Source organism: Lontra canadensis, unplaced genomic scaffold (genome assembly GCF_010015895.1).
Source record: "Lontra canadensis isolate GAN:19392208 unplaced genomic scaffold, GSC_riverotter_1.0 scaffold8, whole genome shotgun sequence".
In the NCBI taxonomy this organism is placed as follows: Eukaryota; Metazoa; Chordata; class Mammalia; order Carnivora; family Mustelidae; genus Lontra; species Lontra canadensis.
This window is the reverse complement of record NW_022631002.1, coordinates 11867409-11891760: the sequence shown is the minus strand read 5'-3', so window position 1 is coordinate 11891760 and position 24352 is coordinate 11867409. Positions and strand designations below refer to the sequence as shown.

At 45.6% G+C, this 24352-nt stretch overlaps 1 protein-coding gene across 3 annotated transcripts in view; it reads right to left on the bottom strand.

Annotated features, from left to right (window-relative positions):
• Positions 1 to 24352, bottom strand: part of WDR59 (WD repeat domain 59) — a 92699-nt gene that overhangs the window by 41051 nt on the left and 27296 nt on the right. For all 3 annotated transcript variants that reach the window (XR_004382249.1, XM_032853957.1, XM_032853959.1), the window contains exons 5-14: positions 23662 to 23742; positions 20871 to 20908; positions 17592 to 17680; positions 14568 to 14684; positions 9382 to 9459; positions 7341 to 7497; positions 4007 to 4086; positions 2508 to 2640; positions 2248 to 2372; positions 371 to 535 (exon numbers count right to left, since the gene is read on the bottom strand). Coding sequence is in view for 2 of the 3 variants with exons in the window: in XM_032853957.1 (XP_032709848.1) it covers positions 371 to 535; positions 2248 to 2372; positions 2508 to 2640; positions 4007 to 4086; positions 7341 to 7497; positions 9382 to 9459; positions 14568 to 14684; positions 17592 to 17680; positions 20871 to 20908; positions 23662 to 23742 (1063 nt within the window). In the remaining variant the exon portion in view is untranslated. The remainder of the gene's footprint in view (positions 1 to 370; positions 536 to 2247; positions 2373 to 2507; positions 2641 to 4006; positions 4087 to 7340; positions 7498 to 9381; positions 9460 to 14567; positions 14685 to 17591; positions 17681 to 20870; positions 20909 to 23661; positions 23743 to 24352) is intronic.

Here is a 24352-nt window from a genome sequence, read left to right as displayed (position 1 = left end):
AGCAGATTATATACAATGACAGAACGACAACTATTTACACGCAATATTTCTAAGATTATATAAGGCATCTGTGAAAATTTCTCTGGGGAAGGGTCTGTTGTTTTCATTTAATGTTTGAAGGGGCTCCACGATCCAAAAAGGTTAAGAGGTATCTTTAAAGGTCTAATTCAGTGCCATTCAATAAAAATAGAATGCAGGCTACACACAGACAATGAAGTTAACAGAGAAGCACATCCGTACAGATGGGACTTTGAAATCTCATCTACTGGAGCTTTCATTCAACTTGACCACGCAGCTTAAGACGCTGATGCCCATGAACAGACGCTTCCTCTTACGACACTAAGGAGAATGTGTGAACAGAGAGCCCTACCTTTAGCAGCTTCGCTTTCATCGTGGATGTGATGGTTGTAGGGTTGATAAACTGGAAGGAAGGGGCAGCATTGTTGGGGTACTGCGTGGGGAATTTCACCAGCATCTTGACACGGTGGCCGCTGCAATGCACTGACACCGTGCAGCTCCTGTCCGCTGCGTCCATCTGCAGGCAACCAAGGGGCAACAGCTTAGGAGAGGAACCATCGGGCATCTCCGGACACAAATAAATTTAAACAAGCTGACTGCAAGCTTGAGGTTCCCGGGACCAGGGCGAAGGGAGACTTTCCAGAGACAAACCAATTTGGAAGACTGAGACAACTCATGCTCAAGACAGATTTTTAATTTTAGCACTGATTTAATAAGTTCAAAGTATTGTGACTTAAAAAAGCTTCAGCCTGAAGCTGTGAGGTAGACTGAAACTTGTTATATTTATTTTGAGATGAGAAAAGAGAGCAGGAAGAAGTGAAATACCGGTCTGAGTTAAAAAAGCACTCCTGGGAAAATCCACATAGACAGCGGATTAGCAGTGCCGGGTGGGGGTGACCCCACCCCCTGCAATGGGCCGTGACCATGAGTGGGTATAGGGCTTTTTAGGGATGATGAAATGATGAAAATGCTTTGGAATTAGGGGTGATAATGGCAGAGCTCTGTGACTATTCTATGAACCACCAAATTATACACTTTAGAAGGGCAAACTTCATAGTTACGTGAATTACATCTCAGTACTTTTAAAAAAGCACTCCTGGAAAAGGAATCAAGACCTCCTTCTTAAACTAGAATCACTTGGCTATCCACACCGTTCTCACCTGTTCTCAACAGAGGGGTATGATTTGAATTGATACAGATAATCAATTAATCAAAGAATCCTTTCTCTCTCTTGATTTCTCGCACTGCCAACCAGAGAAGGCAGCTGTAGTAGAGCAAAGAAAGGCACACACATGGGAAATCTGGAGACAGATTCAAACAGCTGCTGACTTCAGACAAGTCATGACATCCCTTAGTGTCAGCTTCCCCTCTGTGAAGTAGGGATAAAAGCATGTATTGCAGAGTTGTTTTAAAGGCCAAAGGAGGGGCACTTCATCCAATTCTTGACTGCAGCTCAGATCATGAGCTCAGGGGTATGAGATAGAGCCCTGCCTTGGATTACATCCTGGGCATGGAACCTGCTTGGGATTCTCTCTGTCCCTCTGCCCCACCCCCACCCCCAAAAAGACCAAAGAGATAATTATGCATACACACATATCCATACCTATTAGTTGAATCTAGGCAAAAAAAGAACAAATCAAGCTTCAAAACTCAGACTCAGTTGTCTGAAGGAAAGCGTTTCAATATCTCCCCAAAAGGAAGAGAGTAAACGTTTCCATGTGTTAAATGAACAAAGAGGTTTGATGAACTTCTTACTATGAATCTAAGTCATTAAGGAAATGACCAGCTTTAAGGGAAGACAGTACAGCAGAGCACAAAGAACTTGGGGGTTAGGGGGTGGGGTTCTGGGGGTCAGGATGTCTGGCTTTCAAACTCAGCTCTGCCACTAACTCTACCAGTAACCTTTGCCAAAGCACTAAGCCTTCCTGGCTCTAAGTAACTTCACACGTGGTAAAACGAGGTGTTGGAGCAGCTAGGAGGATTTCAACACACATGAGCATCAGTTTACTCCTCAGTTCATCTGATGAGAAAATACTACAGTGAGGCTATAATTTGCATTTGCAAAACATCTATTTCTCTAGAAAACCTAGGAAATGAAAAAGCCAGCAGAGAGGTTCACTTGTTGGAGCAGCAAAGCTCTCTGCTAGCCGAAATGAGAGCTGGAGGAGTCCCCTCGCCCACCGATGGCCACCAGCCAGCAGGGGAACGAGGTGGTAAGCCAGTGAGCACCTCCACGTTGACGTTCCGGATCTGCACATTGATCAGGGAGAACTCCTGCTGCAGAGTCTGCGGGAGCCCTGGCTGCTCCGATTTCTTCTCTTCCAGGATACTGCTCGGGGGGTCTTCCTTTAAGACTAGCAGGAGAGAGAGGTTCTTTAGTTGTTGGCAAACACTTTTGAAAACGGGTCTGAGGGCCGTTCTAGGGTATGTGCTGAAACTCTGAGATGCACAGGGGGCACGTCACCTGAAACACCTGTCTGACCAATTACCTTCCTCCTCCCCGTGGCTCAGGTTGTGCTGGTGATCTGTATCTTGAGCGTGCAGGGTCTTCTCTGGTTCCGGCAGAAGAGAAATGCTCTCAATGAACTCATCGACGCCATCTAGTATGTCATTTGCACAAAGCTGCAACAAAGGGTAGAAGATCTAGGTCCACAGAAGTCAGTGGAAATGATCTCCATGTCTGGTTAGGGTTCTGACTTAAAAATGAGAAGCACAAAAGCTAAAGGTATCAGCCAAAAACTGATCAAAATGGGCTTTACCCACTACCAAATCTCCCTGGTTAAATACACAGGAGATGAGAGTTTCAGCTACCCTGGAAATTTTTCATCCTGTTCCAAGTTTATGCAAGCCTCAGAAAACATTTTAAATTCCAAGCCTTTATGGAGTTGTTCGGCTAACCCAAGACCAAAAATGAACAAATGGTACTTTCTGGAAAAAATATATTTGAAAGGCAGTAAGGTGAGGATAATTGACCCAAATGCTCAAGAGTGACTTTATACTGAGCAGTGCTGCAGATTTTTTTTTTTAAGATTGAAGGACTGATGGATCGGCTGATTTTTAAGTAATTACTACAGCCAACGTGGGGCTCGAACTCACAATCCTGAAATCAAGAGCTGCATGTGTTCTGGGGCGCCTGGGTGGCTCAGCTGGTTGAGTGTCTGACTCTTTGGTTTTAGCTCAGGTCATGATCTCAGGATCATGGGATCGAGGCCCACATCAGGTTCCATACTCAGCCAGGAGTTTGCGTGTCCCTCTCCTTTCCCCTCTGCTCTTCCCCAGACAGGCGATCTCTCTAATTAATTAATTAACTAATTTTTTAAAATCTTAAAAAAAAGAGAGAGAGAGAGAGAGAGAGAGAGTTGCATGTTCTCGTTCCCAGGCTTTGGCACCAAAAAAAAGGAGCTGCCTGTTCTACCAACTGAGCCAGACAGGCACCCCCGTGCGGGAGGCCACACGAGGACGCACAGTTCCTGTCTGTAAGGCACGTCGCCATGGAATGGAAAAACCGTGTTGAGGCAGAGCACAGCCAGGGCCACGGCAGTTCACACCAGGTACCAACCACTGTGGTTCATGTAAGAAACAGGTATCATTTATGGGGCAAAAATTGAAAAGGGCTTCACAGGACAGGTGCCGCGGGTGGACGTTAAGGGCTCTGAACACTGCAGGTAAGGTCAGACGTCCCAGTTCAGTTAGAAGAAGAGAAAGAAATGAAGCCCACAGGCCGTCTGCTCGGTAGGCTGCCCACACTCTCATGCCGGGACCAGAGAAAAGGCGGTCAGAGACTCTTGACGCTTAAAAGTGCCCAACGCTGGAGTTGGCTCTTGAAGCCCTAAAAGCCTCAGTGTGGCCTCCACACGCCACTCGGCCAACAGCAAGTGTTAGTGAATGTCTCTCACGCATCCTCTGACTCCAAGTACTCAGGCCTGTACTTTCTGTAAATTTCGAGCACACCCAGGCGCACTCCTCCACGGCAGCGCTGAGTACGTACCCTCTGCATCTGGAAATCCACCCGCCACATCCTCAAGGTCTGATCCCGTGACCACGTAACCAGCTGGTAGTCCTTGGACCCTAGAAATCACCAAATAAGAATCCTGGAATTTTTTTTTTTTTTTTTAATTCAACATCACTTTTGCTACAGGTTCCAATGGGATGAGACTCCTTCACCCACCCAGTCAACAAAGACTTGCTGACCTTCTTCTAGATGCCAGGCACTGCTCCAGGTGCTAGGACAAGCAGGACTGCTACAGTGTCTGTCTTTACAGATCTCACAATCCAGCGGTGGCAAGAGAAGAATAGATAAATACATAATAAAATGTGTGGTAGGGATAGTGTTCTTTAAAAAAAAAAAAAAAAAAGAAAAAGAAGAAGAAGAAACAACAACCAGGATAAGAGAACTGATGGCAAAGCTATTTTTAGACATGCCTCCCTGAGGAAGTCACATTTGAGCAGAAACTTAAATGAAGTGAAATGATATCTGGCAGCCCAGCAGGTGAAGAGGGACGCTGGGATTTAACGTCACTTTGAACTTTCGCCTCCACAAATGTTCCTCCTTTTATACGCTCCAGAGGAGCTGAGCATGAATATGATTTTGTGAAATGAATTGCTTTAAATGCATAATGGAATCTTACCACTGAAAAGAATTCTTTGGTAAAGAGAAGCACCTCTTTATGAAATGGATAATCGATCTTGAGTGTTCTTAACTGACTGAGTTATATTTTCACATGTCACATCTGGTCAGAAGGAAATTATTCCAAAATCGTTTAGGGAGCTTTATGAAAAGATCAGGGCACTTTGGAGTAATTAGGTCATATCTAGCATCTCCTTTATGGCCAATCTTAGAGGGCAACGAATTTAGAAGAGTTTAGAATTGAATTTCATCCAATTCCTTCATTTTACAGGTGGGAAAATGGAGGTCAGAGAGAACATGATGGGTCCAAGCTAAAAGGGTAGGTAAGCGACAGAAGTTCCTTCTCTGTGTCACTGCCCTCAATCGGGCCTTCACTCCCTCAGCGTGTTACCGTATCCTTGTGTGTGCCTAACAGGACACAAGTCTTCTGAACAGCTGCCTGCCAGGAGTCCCCCGGCCGACCCCGTGCAGACTCAGGTTTACATCAGCAATCGTCTGCCTCCCCATCTGGCTTCTTTTCGTGTCCCTGACTGTGGAGAAAAGTTATCCCTAATTCCGTTCTAATCCCGACCCCTCTACCAGTGCCTCCACCCCCATTCCCTCTCATCCTCACAAGGCCCTAGCTTTCCCACATACCCACTCTCTTGCATCCTCTCCTCACCCTCAGAGGGAGAAGGCAGCGGCTCTAAGATCAACTCAGTCTGCTCCTTGCCTGTGAAGGGAACTTCAATCACAAAACCAGTTCCTGCTGCCTCTGTCCATGCTGCCTTACAATTTGGCCTCTATCTTCAGTCTGCTTCTGGAACTCATCTCCTAATGATTGCATCGCTTCCTATTTGTACAATTAAGGGCTTTTCTCTTATTCTACAAGGTGATCCTTCAGCAACATCTGAAACCAGTGACTGGCGCCTCCTTCGTGAAACACCCTTGCCCCTTGGCCAGGACACCCCGCTTCTCCTGCTAGCTCTCTAGGAGCTCCTGCACCACAGTGAAAACCCAAGTCAAAGCTTGAGATAACCCAGTAAAAACTAAGAAGACATGGCAGTAAAATAAAACGAAGTGGCAACAGTTGAAAAATAAGTAAAATACAAGAAACGTGCGGGGGGATTACATTTACGAAAGATCCAACAAGTGAGCTGAAGCCATTTCAGGGGCCGCGTAAATGGGTGGTAAACGATAAAAATAAGAACAACAATCACTCTCATAAATATGAGGACAGCGTTTCCTTCCAGGGAAGGGACAGGACTGTGGTCCGAGGCTCGAGCAATGTTCGCTTTCTAGACCATGGTGGTAGTTACACAGATTTTCTCTTCCAAATTTGTAAGACTGTACAGGTTTTATGCAACTTTCTAGACAGATGATATACTTTGCAAGAAAAAGGAATTTGAAGAAATACCTGTAACTTGCACTCAGAATCTCACTACTGACTAGATAGTCTCAATTTACACAATTCACCTTGCCAGCTTACAGATGACAGATAACTGAAAGCAGGTTGCTAGAAACTTTTCGTTTCAAGCCAAAACTACAAGCCAACCTCTCCCTGCCAGACCACAAGAAACGACATCATCTGTTTACTATGGCAAAATGCAAGGGATGAAGATGAAAGCCAAAGTCATGCATGCAAATTGATTGGATAAAGACCAAGCAGCCTCATGTTTCTAGAAGCAGGGATATTCGGGAAATAAAGATAAGAAAATTAAGAGGATGACCAAAAGAGTCCCTTCAAAAACTATCCTGGAAGAGAGGCTCATGGAGGTCACAAAGAAGCCGGGATAAGATGAGCGCTCTAATCCCAGGTCTACCCAACACCTTTCTTGGGACTCTGGACAGGTCACACCACTCCACTGCCTGGTTTTCCTTCTTTAATACAGAAAGACCAAGAAATATGCTTCTGTTCCCTAAAACCTTTAGATATCGTGACAATAAGATCTCAGGAAAAGAGAAGCTGCTATTAAGTTTGCATGGTGAGTTGGTGGAGAAGTGAAGGCCAAGGGTTTCTGACTCCATTACACTTGACCTTGCACTGGTCAGGGCTGGCTAGACGAAGCTGCAATAACGAACAATGCCCAAATCTCACGGGCTTAAAGCAAGGACACCTTGCTCACGGGTGCATCTCCAGCTGGAGTTCTGCCAGCTGTGGTGGCCGCAGCAAAGACAGCGTGTAATTGTACAATGGCTGCTAATGCTTCAACCCAGAAGAGATCGCATCCCTCTGTTTATGTCTCATGATCAAAGCAAGCCATGTGGTCAAACCCATCTTCAAGGAGGTGTGAGATAAAACACCACTATGTGTTGTGAAGGGATCTAGGAATACGTGGTGGGCGGGGTGCTGATGGCAACCTCAGGTCTCCTTCCTCCTCAGAGTGGCAAGGAGTGAACACCAGACTTCTGAGAAGTGTGACCCCAGAGTTTTTCAGCCCTAGAGCTGGAAAGCAACAGCAAGTCTATCCATCTCTTACAGATCTCTTCCATGCAGGTGAGAGATGGCACTGAACCTATGAGAAGGGGCACTAGCTTGGGACAGAAACCACAGACACAAACCCCTTTTCTCATCTACAGTGAATGGTGGCAGTCCCCCTGACTCTCCCATTCCTCAAGCCCAGTGCTGAGGGGTCTGCGTCCTCCACACTGGCCCACACGGCCCACTGGAGCTGCTGTAGAACAGGGCTCAGAAGGAAATCAGGCCCCCACTCACCCTCCTTCTGCTTCCTCCACTGGAACTCCAGCACCACGTCATCGTGCCCCACAAAGGTATGGACCGGGGTGTTCAAGTCAAAGACGTTCCACAAGAGAAGACTGTTTTCCCTCCGAAGCTGGGGGACCATCACAGTCACCAATCCATTGCTGAAAGGCTACAGCAGGAAAGGGAAAAGCAGGTAATTATTCTAGGGAGAGTCAGCTGAATCTTGAATTACCAAGGCTGGAATGCTTTCCTAACTAACATAAATAAGATGATGGAAGGCCCCAACCCATCTGGGGAAATGTTTTCCAAATACCGTAAGTTAATCATCCTTCTACTTTTCTTTTGCATTTATTCTACTTTCTCCTGTGCATGGAAGGGACCATAGCAAGTAAAAAAATAAAGCTAAGCTAAATACTTGGAGAACTTGAAATTCTAAAATAAGCAAACGGCTCTGACTGCTGCACACCAGAACACACTGTTTCACATCCAGAGCGAGTATACAAGACACGCTGGGGAAAACCCCAGAGCAGCGGGCGGGATTCTTGCCATGTGGAAACGCACCAGCAGCACGGCAGCCACACGAAGCATCACCTTCCCACGCCCCCCTCCCCGCCCCAAACCACAGCTATTCAGAGGGAAACCCTCCAATCTCAGGACTGGCATGCTTTACCTACTGACACCTCATCCGCTAGGTAGCAAAGGGGCCCACTGGGTAAATAATCAGACTCTGTTCTTGAAGGAATAAACTACAGTCACCTAAAAGCACATTTATCTTCACTTTCCCTCCTGGCAGTACTCCTGGACTTCTCTGTTTATTTTTTAAAGTAAACATATTAATCCAGAGAACTATTTCAATTCATAAGAACAATGTCTGGTTTCTTGACAAGCACTCCCAGATGCAAAAGCCACTTAGTATCTAAATTATCTTCTATGTTCCACAGTGCGTCAGAGTGACAGCCTAACACATAAAGGCAGCTTTATTCATCTCTGTGCGCTCCCTTTCAAGTTGACAATGAAGAAAATATATTATCTCTGATCAGAAGCTATCAATGTGGCAATGGAAAAACTGCTGAAAGACTAATAGCTTTATTCTGCAGCATTTTATGGTTTATAAAGCATTTTCACATACCATTTCTCAAAAGGAAAGGCATATTGTACATGTGCTAAATGCCACTGAATCGCATACTTTAAAATGGTAAATTTTATGACAAAAATAAAAAGGAAGGCCTGGTAAAAATTATTATTTAGATGCTACAGAGAAGGAAACTATCGCTCAAAAGCATCTGGCAGCTTGCCCAAGGCCACACAAAGATTAAATGGCTCATTGCAAATACGGAAACAATCTTAGTGATCTAAGTGTCCATCAATGGATGAATAAAGGGGTGCCTGGGTGGCTCAGTCACTTCCAGTTCGAAGATGAGCAAGTTCAGGGGATCGAATACACAGCCCGGGGATGATTGTTAATAACACTGTATTATATTCTTGGAAGTTGCTAAGAGAGTAGATGTTAAATGTTCTCAATACAAAAAAGAAATGGCAATTATGTGATGTGACAGAGGTATTAGCCAACCCTGGGGTACTAACGGTCTTGCAATATCAAATCCATGGGGGTATACCTTGAACTTACACAATGCTACAGGTCAATTACATCTCAATAAATGTTGGGAAAAAATTAAAAGGCACCAATGGGCCCACAACCCAGGTCTTCTGAATCTAAAGCCAGATTTCTTTCTACCATGGTCCACTGACTGCAAGCCCCAAACCCTCTGGTCCCGTCTCACCCACTTTCCCTGCCAGTAGTGACCATCTTCATGGGGCCCGGCCTCCCAGGCTATGGTCAGCAACTCTTGCACAGGTTGTTCCCCAACATTTCAAGGACAAGTTTTTAAATACATACCAGCTTTTATGCCATCATTACTGCCTTTGTCCCACCCCTCAGCCAAGACAGAAAGAGAAACTACCTCACAAAGAAAATAAGAGAAAAGGGTCCTTGACCCCCATGTTTGGACACTAAGGGGAAGCTCCCCAGCAGGAGGTGGGGTGTCCCACTCACAGTGTATCTGGCCTTCCAGACAGGCACCTGGCAAGGGAGAATACTGAGGTATTTCCGAGGCTGGCGGTAATCCCAGAACTAGAAGAAAGAAAACAGGGTAATTTGTTAAACAGATGCCATTAAAAAATCCAACAACTGGGCTGCCTGGGTGGCTCAGTGGGTTAAAGCCTCTGCCTTAGGCTCAGGTCATGATCTCAGGGTCCTGGGATCGAGCCCCACATCGGGCTCTCTACTCAGCAGGGAGCCTGCTTTCCCATCTCTCTCTCTGCCTGTCTCTCTGCCTACTTGTGATCTCTGTCTGTCAAATAAATAAATAAAAATCTTAAAAAAACAAAACAAAACCAACAATTGAAATAAGCACAGCCTGTGCACCCACCACTCTCTGTCCTCGGTGTGTCCCCGGCAGCGCTGCCAGCCAGGGGAGCGGGGCAGACACACAAACCTTTCCTATATATCAACATTACAGGAGAATTTCCCAACATCACCAGGACCAGCCCTTGGGACAGATTAGCTTCAGCCTGCCCTTTAAACGGGCCTAGAGATGAAAGGTCAGAGTGACAAGCTTTCCCCCTGTGTCACTTTTATACCATGCAGGGCAAAGTAAGAACTAACGACAGGCAATGTGCTAACTACTTACTGCATTCCAGACCGAGCTGAGAGCTTTAGGTTTTGTTATCCCATTTAATCTTTGCGACAACCAAATTAAGGGTGTCATTCAGTTCTTTCTCAAATGTAGAAGCTAAATGACGAAACAATCCAGCTTGCCCAAGGTCCCATAGGGAAGAGGTGGTTGTTTAGACACCAACGCACTCACATACACGGTCACCCACTCCGCCACTGACCATGCGGAACTCGAGACTGCGAAATGCACAGAGGTGAGCCAGACACACTCCACCTTAGGGACACCTGCACTTTCAATGAAGGGACACAACTATACTTGGAGCCTGAGCCTCGGTTGTGAAGCAGGAAACCGTACAGCACCAAAGGCAGGAGGACCAAGACTGCAACTCTGTGCTATTCCAGTATTAAGAAATTATTCTCAAAAGTAGATGACAGTTCGGCAGTTTCTTAAAAAGTTAAACATGCATATGCCATTGACCCATTGACCCATATGCCATTGATCCCAACTCCTAACTATTTGTCCTGGAAAAGTGAAAAGTTCCATTCGCAGGAAAATCTATCCGTGAATGTTTATAGCAGCTCTATTCACAATCATCAAAAACTGCTGACAGCCCAGTCAATGTTCTTCAACGGGGCAACAGATGATCAACCGTAGTATGTCCATACAGTGGATTACCACTCGCCAACTAAAAGTATATGATCTATCGATTCTTGAAGTACCTTGGATGAATCTTGAAGGTGCTATCCTGAATAGAAGAAACCAACTCAGATATACTGAATCATTCCATTTAAATGACCTTCTCAAAACAACAACTCAGATATACTGAATCATTCCATTTAAACGACCTTCTCAAAATGACAAAACTATAGTGATGGGAGCGCCTGGGTGGCTCAATGGGTTAAGCCTCTGCCTTTGGCTCAGGTCATGATCTCAAGGTCCTGGGATCGAGCCCCACATCGGGCTTTCTGCTCAGCGGGGAGCCTGCTTCCCCCTCTCTCTCTGCCTGCCTCTTTGCCTGCTTGTGATTTCTCTCTCTGTCAAATAAATAAATAAAATCTTCAAAAAAACACAAAAAAAACTACAGTGATGGAGAACGTTATCAGTGGCTGCTAGAAGTTGGGGGTTGGAGGGTGTGGCTATAAAAGGATCGCATGAGGTGATTCTAGTTTCTTCTGACAACTCTTTTTTTGACAAATTCGGACTCCACATTCAAAACAATAAAATTGTTAAGATGTGTTTTCCACCTAATCTGCAGCTGGGTTTCCCCGATGGCTATAGGGAAAACTGTAACTTGCTCCCTCAACTTACAAAAGAAGGGAAACTAGAAATCATTAGGTCAGCGTGGCATTCTCCAGATTTTTAATTAGATCAACACTTCGTGAATGTCTTCCTATTATCAAGTCAACCAATGTGAAAAACTAGCAAAGGAAAAAGTTCAACCTCCCTTAGTTAATTACATACAGGTAAGATCATAGTACTATTGAGTATATTTCGGCAATTGGTTACTTTTCATGTTTATTTACAGACTGTCATGAAAACTGTTAACAAAATCAATCCTTTAAAAAAAAAAAAAAGATTTGTGGGGGCCTGGGCGGCTCAGTGGGGTAAGCCTCTGCCTTCAACTCAGGTCATTATCTCAGGGTCCTGGAATCAAGCCCCACATCGGGCTCTCTGTTCAGCAGGGAGCCTGCTTCCCCAGTCTATCTCTGCCTGCAGCTCTGCCTACTTGAGATCTCTCTCTCTCTGTCAAATAAATAAATAAAATCTAAAAAAAAAAAAGGATGTTTCCAGATTTAAATATGCTCGACTAGTGAGTATTATAACATATAATTATGGAACAAGTTAGAGGACCCTGGGGATTGAACCGAGTCCTCACTCATTTCATAACATGATCATACTCTCAAAGGAACCACTGTCAGTCTTACGAAATGACAATATGCTGCATGTGAATGGCTTCAGTCTATTTAATCTGACAGACTGGTTAGTAAAAGTACCAGAGCAGCCATGCCATCCTCTCGCCCATAGGTGATTTCTGCTTTTCTCTTGCTTGCCAAGAGGCCCTTGCTACAAGTTACAGATCAGAAAGGAAGGCTTCTAAAGAAATATCAGAAGAGCCTCAGGCAAGAAAGAACCAGGTTTTTGAACAGCCTTGTGGGTACAGGACTCTCAGTTAGGCTGATCTTGATCCAGAGGCAGACACACATCTGTCAGGATGGACTAAGGATCTGTGTCTGGATTTCCAGGGCTGCTCGTCTAGAAGAAGGCAATATCATAAATTTGACTGCTTAGCCCAAGATCAGGGACAAAAACAATCATTAAACTGGTATGAAGTCATCTCATTGTGGTTAATGCTCTATTTTTAATAGCCAGATAAGAAAAATCCTTTTCTTTCTTCTCAATCTAGCTCTAACCCTCAATTCAACAGTTTTACAGTTTAACAATTTACAAACTCAGGTGAAACATTCAGTGGTATCTTGTTCCGGCGTACCCCTTCAATTCAGAAAACAAAAATATAATAAAAATGTGTTACTACAGGGGCGCCTGGGTGGCCCAGTGGGTTAAAGCTTCTGCCTTCAGCTCAGGTCATGATCCCAGAGTCCTGGGATCAAGTACCGCATCGGCTCTCTGCTCACCAGGGAGCCTGCTTCCCCCTCTCTCTCTGCCTGCCTCTCTGCCTACTTATGATCTCTCTCTGTCAAATAAAGAAATAAAATCTTTAAAAATAATGTATTACTACAAATAATAAGCTAACCTCTTGTCAGGTAAACTTAAGAAAACAATTATGTAGAGGGGCGCCTGGGTGGCTCAGTGGGCTAACGCCTCTACCTTCAGCTTGGGTCATGTTCCCAGGGTCCTGGAATCAAGTCCCACATCAGGCTCTCTGCTCAGCAGGGAGCCTGCTTCCTCCTCTCTCTCTGCCTGCCTCTCTGCCTACTTGTGATCCCTATCTGTCAAATAAAGAAATAAAATCTTTAAAAAAAAAAAAAAAGAAAACGATTATGTAGGAAAAAATGACATATTGATACTAACATACAAATTACTAAAAAATATGGTTGAATATTATGCAAGTACCTCTGATACGGCTTCAATTACAATTATGCTATTTATATACATTCAACAGAAACGCCTTCCTTCCACCAGGATATAGTGGAATAAATTAAATATGTCATTTATGTCATAAGTCTCATTTAATTCCTAAGCTCAGCCTACAAGTAAGGAACAAAGACTGAGTCTCACATGTGTAAACTGACCTGTTGCCTGCTTCAATACCCACGGAATCCAGCCTACAGTTAGTAAAGATGTCGCTGAACAGGACAAACTTGAGGAAAGAGGAGGAGGGGAACTGGATGGTTCCTGAGTTCTGAACTTGGGTGACAAGGTGCCAAAAATCCAAGCCCCAAATAAACAAACAAAAAAACCCATTCCAGCACATAAAAGTAAATGACAACCCTAAGGGATTTACAAACCTCAAGACAGAAGTTAACTTTTCAGGCTTCAGTGTTATGGTTCTAGTTTTGCTCACCATATCATAAAATGACATTGTCTGTGTGCCCATGTAAACAAATCATTACGTTAATGATGCTGAATCAGAAAACTACTAAGCCAACTTGTGTGGTCAGATCTCTGTCCTTCCAGACAGAGACCTGACCACAAGGAGGGCCTGTGGAATGAGGCTGGCCCTGTTCCCTGCATCCTTCTAAACGCATCAGTCGGGACACAAAAAACAAACAAGAAATGCTGCACTCTGAGATAAACCAAAATAATAGGGTTATAGAAACACATAAACCCTGGAGCATTTCCTGTAAGTGAGAGAGACTCTCTGTCAACTCTGTCCCTGACTTTTTTTTTTTTTTTTAAGATTTTATTTCTTTATTTGACAGAGAGAGATCACATGTAGGCAGAGAAGCAGGCAGAGAGAGAAGAGGAAGCAGGCTCCCTGATGAGCAGAGAGCCCGATGTTGGGCTCGATCCAGGACCCTGAGGTCATGACCTGAGCCGAAGGCAGAGGCTTAACCCATTGAGCCACCCAGGTGCCCCTGTCCCTGACTTTTGCAGTGCTGCTGGCTGAAGATGTCCTAACTTTTGGGGATGGGATAATCATATTCGAAGAGTGCTGGTTTTCCATCCCAGGGAGTCTAGTCAGAAACTTGGTAACCTTAACAATTTTGTTAACCTTAACCTTAACAAAAACAATATCAGCTTTTCTCCTTTATGATATATCTGGTTTGGTTTGGTGTGGTGGTGGTGGTTTTTTTTTTTTTTTCCCCTGAAATCTGATTTCCTGGCAACTTCTTGGCAAATAAACTTCTCCTTTCTAAATGGTTTAGTCTCCGACTTCCTTTCACAAATGGAAAGAAGAAAACACTCCAAGCAGATCCCGGGAACCCTATCAGAGATATGCTACTCTTCGTTCCTACTGGCCCACACGACCAGGCTTACCTGCCCGGAACCCATACAGCACACATACTGTGCTTGGCGTAGCTTTCCTTCCAAACCAGATGCTGCTTCAAAATCTAATGCTTCCCGCACACAGCGCCCCCAGCTGTCCCTGGGGGTCACTCACCTTGACAGAGTTGTCCTGACTGGAGGTAGCAAGAATGTGCTCAATGTCTGGGTGCCAATCCAGGCCATGGATCTTGGAGAGGTGCGCTGCGAGATACTCCACCGCCGTGCTGGGTTTCTACGACAGGATTGGCAGAGTGTTGTCAATTTATAAAGAGCTCCCTGAGTGTCTACCATAGAATGGTCTGCTGGGGGCTGGGTGGGGACACAGAAACACTACCAGATACTGTCTCTATCCTTAGGAAACTCCACTTTGTTTTGTTTAAAACAAACAAAACAGAGAAAGACTTCTCCAACCCTCCTTCATACATGCTCTGTATTCGGGCCTATGAACCTCATTTCTTTCTGCTCCAGCCCCAGGCGTGGCTTTAATGAAGGACACCGGGTAGTGGGAGCTCTTCTGCTGACTAGTGGAGTCTGCAATCCCCACTCCCCTTCCTCACTATCACCCAAGGAGAGGGGCTGCGAAGTTCAGACAGACCCCACCTCGAGACCAGAGGGAAAACCACCAATCTTAAAGTAATCACGCACCAAGACCCCCCAAAGAGAATGAACACACATCACAAAAGATAACTCGTCATGATTAATAAGCTTATATAAAATAAGCAAACTCGGGAGGAAACCTCAGAAATATACATTAAAGTCAGATTTTATTAAACTATCAAATTAGAAGATACTTGTAAATAATACTCGACACTGGCAAGGCTCCATTTGTCACTGCTGGTGTTTATACAAAATAGTACAACCTTTCGGCAAAAACCTTTGACAATTTTTACCAAGCAACTTAAGATTTTCCTTTCCTAGGAGAATATTCCAATTTCACAAAAAGCTTTAGATAACTAAAGATGTTCATCTTGGTGATACTGGGAATACCAGAAAACTAGAAGCAACACAAACACTACATGAGGAATAATTAAATTTTAGATCAACTACAGTACAGCTATCCAACATAGTATGGCAGAGTGACTAAATGTTAGACACAGGGATTATAGGACAGGGAAAATGCTATTAAATGGAAAAAGTATGTATGACCATGTATGTAACAGGATAAACCATGTTTTTTAAAAAGCACAAAAAAACACCAAAATGCTAGCATTTGTTCTTGGGGAATGGGCCTATGAATGTTTTTTATTTTCTCTTCTACAGTTTCTACAAAGAGCATGTATTACTTCTATAATCAGCGCTGGTCTGTGAGGTTAAGAGCAGTCTTCAGAGCCAGCCTCCCTGAGTTCAAATCCCAACAACAAACAGGCCTCAGTTTACTCATCTGTAGAATGGGGATAAAGACAGTACTTACTTTAAAGACTAGTTATAAAGCGAGTTCTTAGGACAATGCCTGTGCATAAAAAACATGTAGTAAATGTTACTACTATTTGTCTTTGGTGTGTTTGAATGAAATCCAACATTGCCACTGATACTGCACTTTTTTAAGCCTCTGATGCCTGGTGCCAAGAGTGCTACTTCGATACTGGAAAGTGCCAGAGAAGTAAAAATATGACCTACGAGTTTTACAACCCCTCTGAGCCAAAGTCCCAAGTATTAATTATGCGTGGCAGGGGGAGTTAAAATCCTTTAAAGAAAACAGATAAAATTGTTGAGGGAAGTCAGGATTCTCAGTAGACTGACAGGAAGACTAGACAGGAACAGTCTGGCCGTCTCTTTCTGGAAGATAAGGAACACTACTAGTTTTTCAACACTAGTTCAGAAGACAAGTACTGACAGGGATTAAGGGAAAACTACCAAATGGTTTATATTGCTGATGGCCTGCAAACAGTCTAAAGCACGTCTGTATGCACTACAAACTAACCAAATGTTTTATTTAAGCCATTTACATATTTAAAAGCTATACTAGTGATGAAAGAAACAAAACCAATCACCACTTTAGGGAATCAAGAGAGGGGAGAATGGGTAATATGAGATCGCACTAAGGGACAGAGACAAAAACTAACACATAGAAGACGTACCCGCCCAATCCTTATGTACAAAGTCACCTTCTCACCCAAGAGCCATGGAAGGCAGAGGGCTTCGGCCAGCCCAAGCTTCCCTAGCAAGCTGTAGCACCCACTTCACCCGACCCCCCCATCTGCTTCATTTCCTTCTCCTCTGCCCAACCGTCTGACCAACTCCCTGCCACAAGGGAAGGGACAGGGCTGCCAGAAGCCGTGCTGGGATGAGACTGCATCCCGGCTGACAGTTTCGGGAAAACTACAAGTGGCTGCTTCCCACAGGAGCTGAGAAGCTCTAGCCTCCACTGTCGGAAAGCAGGAAGTGGCATGACACCCACATCTTACAAAGTCAACTGCCCCGTGCATTATGACCCCATCATCTGGGAGTCGGACACGGGGGAGCATTTTCCCGCATCTCTGTCCTCACTGATGCCAACGAACCAAACTCTCAATAGACTCTCCACGGCGGCAGCCACCCGGGAGCCTGCCCTTCTCCCGTGCCCATCAGTTACACGGGTTGTGCAGGGAGAATATATGCTCTGTGAGCTTCTGTGAGGCTAAGGGGACAGCTGGATGTCTAAGGGAGGATTTGAGCACCCTAAGTACCTCGCATTGGTGATTTCTACCAGAAACACCCAAGGTGGAATATGTCCTAGAACAACCAGTTTGCACTCTGCAAGCCGGAGCACTGACCTTCTAGAATAGTGTCTGGTCCCCGGGCTTGACCTCCTCAGTGACACACTCACTATCAGTATCTTCGTTTTGAAGATCAGGTAACTGAGGCTTGGAGAAGTGTAGTGGCTCAGCTGATAATGTAATTAGGAGGCAGCAAAATGGGGCTCTAACTTAGCAGGCCCAGTTCATTTTCTTAACCACTGATCCTAATACTTTCTATCTTCCTTCAACATCAGTTTTGATCAGCACATGTCTTCCGGGACTATGATCTTAAAATGGCAATTTGCTGCAGTGCATGGGGCACCCCGGCCTTTCTAGATGAGTTCTGCTACTCACAGCACCATCCTCACACCCCCGGGGAGGGACTAAGGACCAACTGGGGTGGGAGACAAGAGATTACTCACCCGCTTGTCCCATATCCGCACATCCCCGTCATGACTGGTGGCGAGGCAATTAGCATTTTTTTTATTCCATTTGACCTGTGAGGCACCGGCTGCAAAGGAAAATCAGGGGAAGAAAGCAGCTGCCCTCAAACCCCCTGGCACCAGAGTAGAGAGCGCTTCCAGGGCGGCTGGATAATGAGTTCCCGCTGAAGGAGAACAGAACCCGTCAAGTGCCTGTGACTGCACCAGCCCCACATTAAAGAGAAAATGAAGCAAAAAAATTAATGAATTAACTCATCGGAACAGGATCAGAGTCACCTAATTGAGGAAATAATCACACTCAGGAAAAAACCCTACTGGTGACCTCCACGCAGAATCAGCAGGGAAGCATGTTTTCTAATGAGCAGCAGCCCAACATGGCGCCATGGGGGGTGGAGGGGGGCAAATGACTACTCCTCACACGGTCTGTCTCTTTCTCATCCCCACCACCAGGGCCAGCCCAGCTCTCCCACTCAGAAGAGCCTCAGCTCAATGCTGGCTCCCACCTACTCCCTCCCTCCCTCACTCCCCTATTTCGGAGGGCAACCTTGGAGAAACAAAGGTTCCCGAAGCTCAGCTGAAGAATAAGGCCCCAAGTTGCCCAATTCTGCCCTCAGAAGGGTGTGTGCACCAGCCCCCTCCTGCGCTCTCCCCTCCCATCAGCGGCTGCACATGACCCCCGGCCCTGGATTCAGTCAGAGAATGGGAATATCCCCCCACACTATGAATTGAGTCCTTTCCCCACTCTGCCAACACAAAGAGGTAACAACAGTAAGAAGGGAGCTATCTGAGAGGAGGCATTAGCGTAAGATGCCAGATGGGCTGAGACCTGTGAAAATCTAGGACATATCAGCACTGGTAGTTGGCTCTGAAAAATAACCAAGTTCATTCAGTTACACCAGAACAACACAATGGCTCTCCTTCCCATCTCTTCTTGTCCTTGCTCAGACCACAAGCATTTCTCCCTTTGGGTGGGGTGTTTATTACTGGGGACACTGTGGTGCCCTGATCCAAGAAGAGTGGGAATGACACAACAAGGACTCAGAATCTAACAGGAAATGGAGTTAAGACCCAGAAGTTATCCTTGCTTGGCTTTGGCTTTTGTGTTTTTTCGCTTGAGACACAAGGCATCTTAAATCACCTAGGAATGAACAGTGGAGACCCCTAAAGGAGGAAGCTAGCTTAGGAGACCCAGTTTCTTTGAAAGAAAGGCTATCAACTGCAGGAGAAAGTGAGTAGGAAGAGTCTGCCCCATTTCCTCAAGACAGATTACTCGAAGACTTTCAAAAGAAATATACTTTCCCCAGTGTGGAGGCCATCAGACCATGAATGAGGACTGCCAAAGGGTTCTGGGAACCCCTGATTCAATCTGTTCTACTAGAGTTGCAACAACAGGGTCTAACAGTTCCCAGTCCCTGGGTATTCTCGAACAGAGAATAGTCTGGAGTACACACAGGCTCCTACTTACTCCCTACCCCAAAGGCATAAGCAACGTGCTCATGGAGAGATAAAGGACCACAGACTCCAGGGAGCAAAACTGGCCAAGTTTCACCTTCAGGGAATGGTAGATCAAGCAGCTCACCAAATCCACAGCATCTCATTTGCCTCTTTTCTCCCGAAGCAGCTTTGCTACCACTGAGAAATCTCACTGAGCGGCGCCTGGGTGGCTCAGTGGGTTAAGCCTCTGCCTCCGGCTCAGGTCATGATCCCGGGGTCCTGGTATGGAGCCCTGCATCGGGCTCTCCACTCAGTGGAGAGCCTGCTTCTCCCTCTCCCTCTACCACTGCCCCTGCTTGTGCTTTCTCACTCTTGCTCTCTGTGTCACTTGCTCTTGCTCTATTGGAAATAAATAAATGAAATCTTTAAAAAAAGAAAAAAGTACCAAAAAAATACAAAGGAGCAGGATTTAAGAGACAGATAATGTATATTTTTAACAATGATGTCAAAATACAATACTGATGGGACACCTTTGTGGTGCAGTCAGTTAAGCCACCAACTCTTGGTTTCGGCTCATCAGGTCATGATCTTGGGATTTGAGATCGAGCTCTGTGTTGGGGTCTGGGCTCAGTGCAGATTCTGCTTAGATTCTCTCCCTCTTCCCTGTCCCTGCCCCACTCTTTCTCTCTTTCCAAAAATAGATGAATAAATCTTCAAAACACAATGCTGATGACTGGGCTTCATCACCGTAAGATACACCATTTCTGTGCCCAAATTCTACTCTCTGTAAATACCCCACAACATCCCCAAAGCAGAATTCCAAAACAATCAGTTCCAACTGAGAAAACAGGGGGACCGGGAAGTAATTTCGAAGTTTCAGTAAATCCACATTAAATGACAACATGGGAGACACAATCAGCCTCATCTAGATTATGGGGAAACCATAAGAAAAACAACCTGGTTTCCTCAATAAGTAAACCTTAGGAAAAGAAAAATAAACCAAAAAAGGAGAGGGGGAAGAAACCTACCAATTGTAAAAGATGAGAAATATATCAACCACTTATAAGTATGTTTTTTATTTGGATTCTGACTTAAATAATTTGTAAAATAGCAACAACTGAGATTAGGGAAATCTGCGTACTGCTTAAATATCTGATATTAAAGAGCCACTGTTAATCTTTTCAGGTCTGCTTATGGTATTGTGATCATCTTTTCTTACAGGGTTCTTCTCCTGCATAAATATCACCTACTGAAATATTCATTGAGGAAATGACATGACACCCAGGAAATGCTTCAAAAAATTCTTTTCTTTTTTTTTTTTTAAAGCAGGCTTCATGCCCAACATGAGGCTTGAACTCACAACACTGAGATCAAGACCTGAGCTGAGATCAAGAGTTGGACCCTTAACCAAATGAGCCACCCCACCCAGGCACCCCTTCAAAATCAATCCAAAAGAGATGGGAGTTGGGGCTGGGACAGTGGGTAGAGGTAAAGATGAAATAAATAAGACTGGCCGGCCAGTGACCGTTGTTGAAGCTGGATCGTGAACATAAAGCAATTTCACCTTCTATTTTCATACGTGTTTGAAATTTTCCACAATAAAAAGTTTAAAAACAAACCATTTTGGCTCCTGTCCTTGAATCCTGAAATGAGTTCCTGACCATGCTTAGCATTCCTGACTCTAAATTCTGAGAGCAGCCAAAAACAAGCTCCTTGCCAGAGGGACCTAAAATCCCACCCATCTGAGCCAGAGACGGGGGCAGGGGCAGCCCCATGCAAGAAGGGACGGAAGGAATGACCTAAGCCGGGGGAGCGTACACTCACCTACAGCAGACAGTGCAACCGTGGGCTTCCTTGTGTCTCTGGAATAGAAAAGTCAGAGATCAAATGCCCGATCCATATGCCACCACCCTGGTACTTTCTGCCCTCTGCACACAGTTCTCCCTCCCCTTTCAGTGGGAGTTAGAGTTCAGAGGGAACATGAGGGCCTGAAAAACAAAGGTAAAGAGAGCCCTATCTCCCTTCAGGGACAAACTTTCTCAGCTCCTTCAAATGAGGCTGAGGCTGAATTTCAAATCACATAATTGGAGCCACAGAAAGTGAACTACATGATTCAGCATGGCCTGCGTGACCCTGACATAGGGATGGAAGAAGCCAAAAGAATCCCTTCGCGGGACCATTTCTCCTAGTGGCAACGAAGTGACAGTCATGGAGGCTTAACTCTGCAAGGACCTTCCCGGCAGGACTTCAGAGCTGAAGTAAAAGGTGACTCTCAAATTCGCAGTTGCTAAGAGGGGGAAGCAGCCCAAGGGTCCACCAACAGAGAAGTGGATAAACACAATGTGGTCTATACATACAATGGAATATTATTCAGCCTGAAGACGGAAGGAAGTCCTGTCACAAGCTACAATAGGGACAGCCCTTGAGGACATTAGGTTAAGTGAGATAAGTCAGTCACAAAAAGACAAACACCACATGATTTCACTTCCACTTATATGAAGTATCTCAAGTAGTCAAATCCATAGAAACAGAAAGTGGGAAGGTGTGGAATGAGTAGTTTTAGCTTTGTAAGATGAGAAGTTCTGGGGATGTGCTGGGCATACACTCTACTGAACTGCACACTTAAAAATGGCAAGGATCTGGGGCGCCTGAGTGGCTCAGTGGGTTAAGCCTCTGCCTTCAGCTTGGGTCATGATCCCAGGGTCCTTGGATCGAGGCTCTCAGCGGAGAGCCTGCTTCCTCCTCTCTCTCTCTGCCTGCCTCTCTGCCTACTTGTGACCTTTATCTGTCAAATAAATAAATAAAATCTTAAAAAAAAAATGGCGATGATCGGGGCGCCTGGGTGGCTCCACTGGCTGAGCGACTGACCAACTGTTGATTTCAGCTCAGGTCATGATCTCAGGGTCCCAATACAGAGCCTTTCATCAGGCTCTCAGCTGGGTATGGAGCCTGCTTGAGATTTTCTCTCTTCCTTTTCCCCTCCCCTTGCTCTCGAAATAAATAAGTAAATAAATAAATAAAATCTTTTTTAAAAAAATGATGAAGATGGTAAATTTTATGTTTTGGGTTTTTTGACCACAATTAAAAACAAAACAAAAACAAAACAAAACAAAACAAAACAAAAAGCCACTCCTGGATAGAACAGGAGACTCAGAGAGAGACTCCTGGGTTCACTGTAAAGCCAGAGGGCGACTTCACCTCCAAATGGTAACGTGACAGGACTGGGCATCAATCCAGACCTAGGGGATGGATGGCCAATCTGCAGCTCAGGCTTACTATCCAGAAAACCTGAGAAGGAATCATCTGTTCCGTGTCCCTTAATCTTTAAATTATGAAAACAAATTATTTCATATCAGTAAGGAATACTCTAACCTTGCCCCGTAGTTCCTGAGGGTTTTGTTTTGGTGTTTGTTTGTTTGTTTGTTTTAAAGATTTTATTTATTTATTTGTCAGAGAGAGAGAGAGCGAGCTAGCACAAGCAGGGGAGAGGCAAAGGGAAAGGAGACCTCCCGCTGAGCAGGGAGCCCGATGCAGGACTCGATTCCAGACCCCTGGGACCATGACATGAGCTGAAGGCTGTTTATTGTTTATTGAAGAGCAGGCTTCTTCCATCACCCCCGGATTTTGTGCCCTTCCCCACTCGGTGCTGCCATTAGACCAACTACCACTGAGGCACTAATGAGAGAGGGTTGCGGGTGAAGTCCGCCACGCACATCCTGAGTCGCAGCTCCCTTTCCCTGGTCTGTCCACCTCTTAGAGTAAATCATCCCAGGGCCCCTGCCATTTGGGAGCAGAGCAGTCTGCCGGCGGGAGGGGGTCCTGTCTGGGGGACTCTACGGACTACACCCTCTGGTTAGTCGTAGCTGCTATGGCAAAGGGAACTTTGCTCTACGAAGGGAGAAGAAAAGACGTTTACTAAGAACTTCTGACACGCCAGGCCCCAGGCCGGGTGCTCCTTCACTTGTCACCTCATGAAGAGTAACCCTAAGAGGTGGCTCTCAGTGGCACTTACAGGTGGGCGATGGAAGTTTCGCCAAGAGCAAAGCAGATGTCCCTTAGAGCACTGCCTGCCGTAGCACATGTGTGTCTGTACCCACCAAGCCCCCCCACTGTCACCTGTCACTTCAGTTAAACTTCCACTGGACTTCCAGACACCAGCACCTAATTCTCCGCCAGAGGGATTTCCCTGCTTGCTGAGGCCTGCTTTGCAAACCTCCGTGACGGGCCTGAAGTGCCAGGGAAGGGGGGGTCCAGGGCGCAGGCTTCAACCAATGACTGCCAATGGATGGCACCCCCACTTCCTTAGCTCTTGAGGGCGGGACACCTCTAAGGAGGGAGTTCTGCACTAGCACCTAGCAGCCCCCAGTAGGAGTAAACGCCACCTGTTCACAGGGGTACCTGAAGGATGACATGCCCCTGCCTGGAGCCTTCCTGGTCCTGTCTCTCTTCTCTATCCCCCACCGGCATTTCTGTCACCTCCTAAACAATGTGCCGGCCACGTGTCCTCATCTCAGGGTCCGCATTCCAGGGAAACCAAACTAAGACCCCTGATCTCTAAAACAAAGGTCCCGGATCGTCCCAAAGCCTGGTGGTTTGGCATTTTAATCGTTCTTACTTGATATCCCAAATGTAGATGTAGGTGTCCACGGAGCTGGTAACCAGGAGATCCGGCTCAAACACGGCCCAGTCCAAGTCACTGGGAATATGAGATATAAACAGAATAATTCAGAGTCCAGTTCCAAAGTGCCAGCAGACTCAGTTTCTAGTAGCTTCCGAGAGTCACCACTCATAGGCCTCCCTAACATGACTTAAGGCAGCAATCTCCAAACTTCTCCAAACAAGACTTAAGTGAGCACCAGGGGAAACTTCCAGGCCCTCCCCCTTGTCATCCCCAGCTATACTATCACCTGCTCCCAAAAAAGAAATGGAGGATTTCAATTTCAAGTGCATGTGCGTGTGCACACACAGCAAAAACACAAAGTAATTTTTGACTTATCATTCTCTAAATCAGGTTCAACCACAGGTACCTTGAGTAAAACCAACATCTCTTAGAGCAGTGGCAAACTGCCACGTTGCCACATAGCTTTCAAGAAGGGCAAGGCCACCCTACCCATGTCCCCCCTCCTAGAAAGGCAGTTCCTGTGCAATTAACACAATCCAGGGATCCAGCCTTTACCAGCATTTCCTGGGCCAGCTGCCCCACTCCTGCACTCTCTGCTTGCTACCTCCCAGAAGGAGTATTCCCCACCCAGAAATAGGGACCTAAGGACAGGATGGATCAAGGAACACTCCAGAGGCCAAGGCCA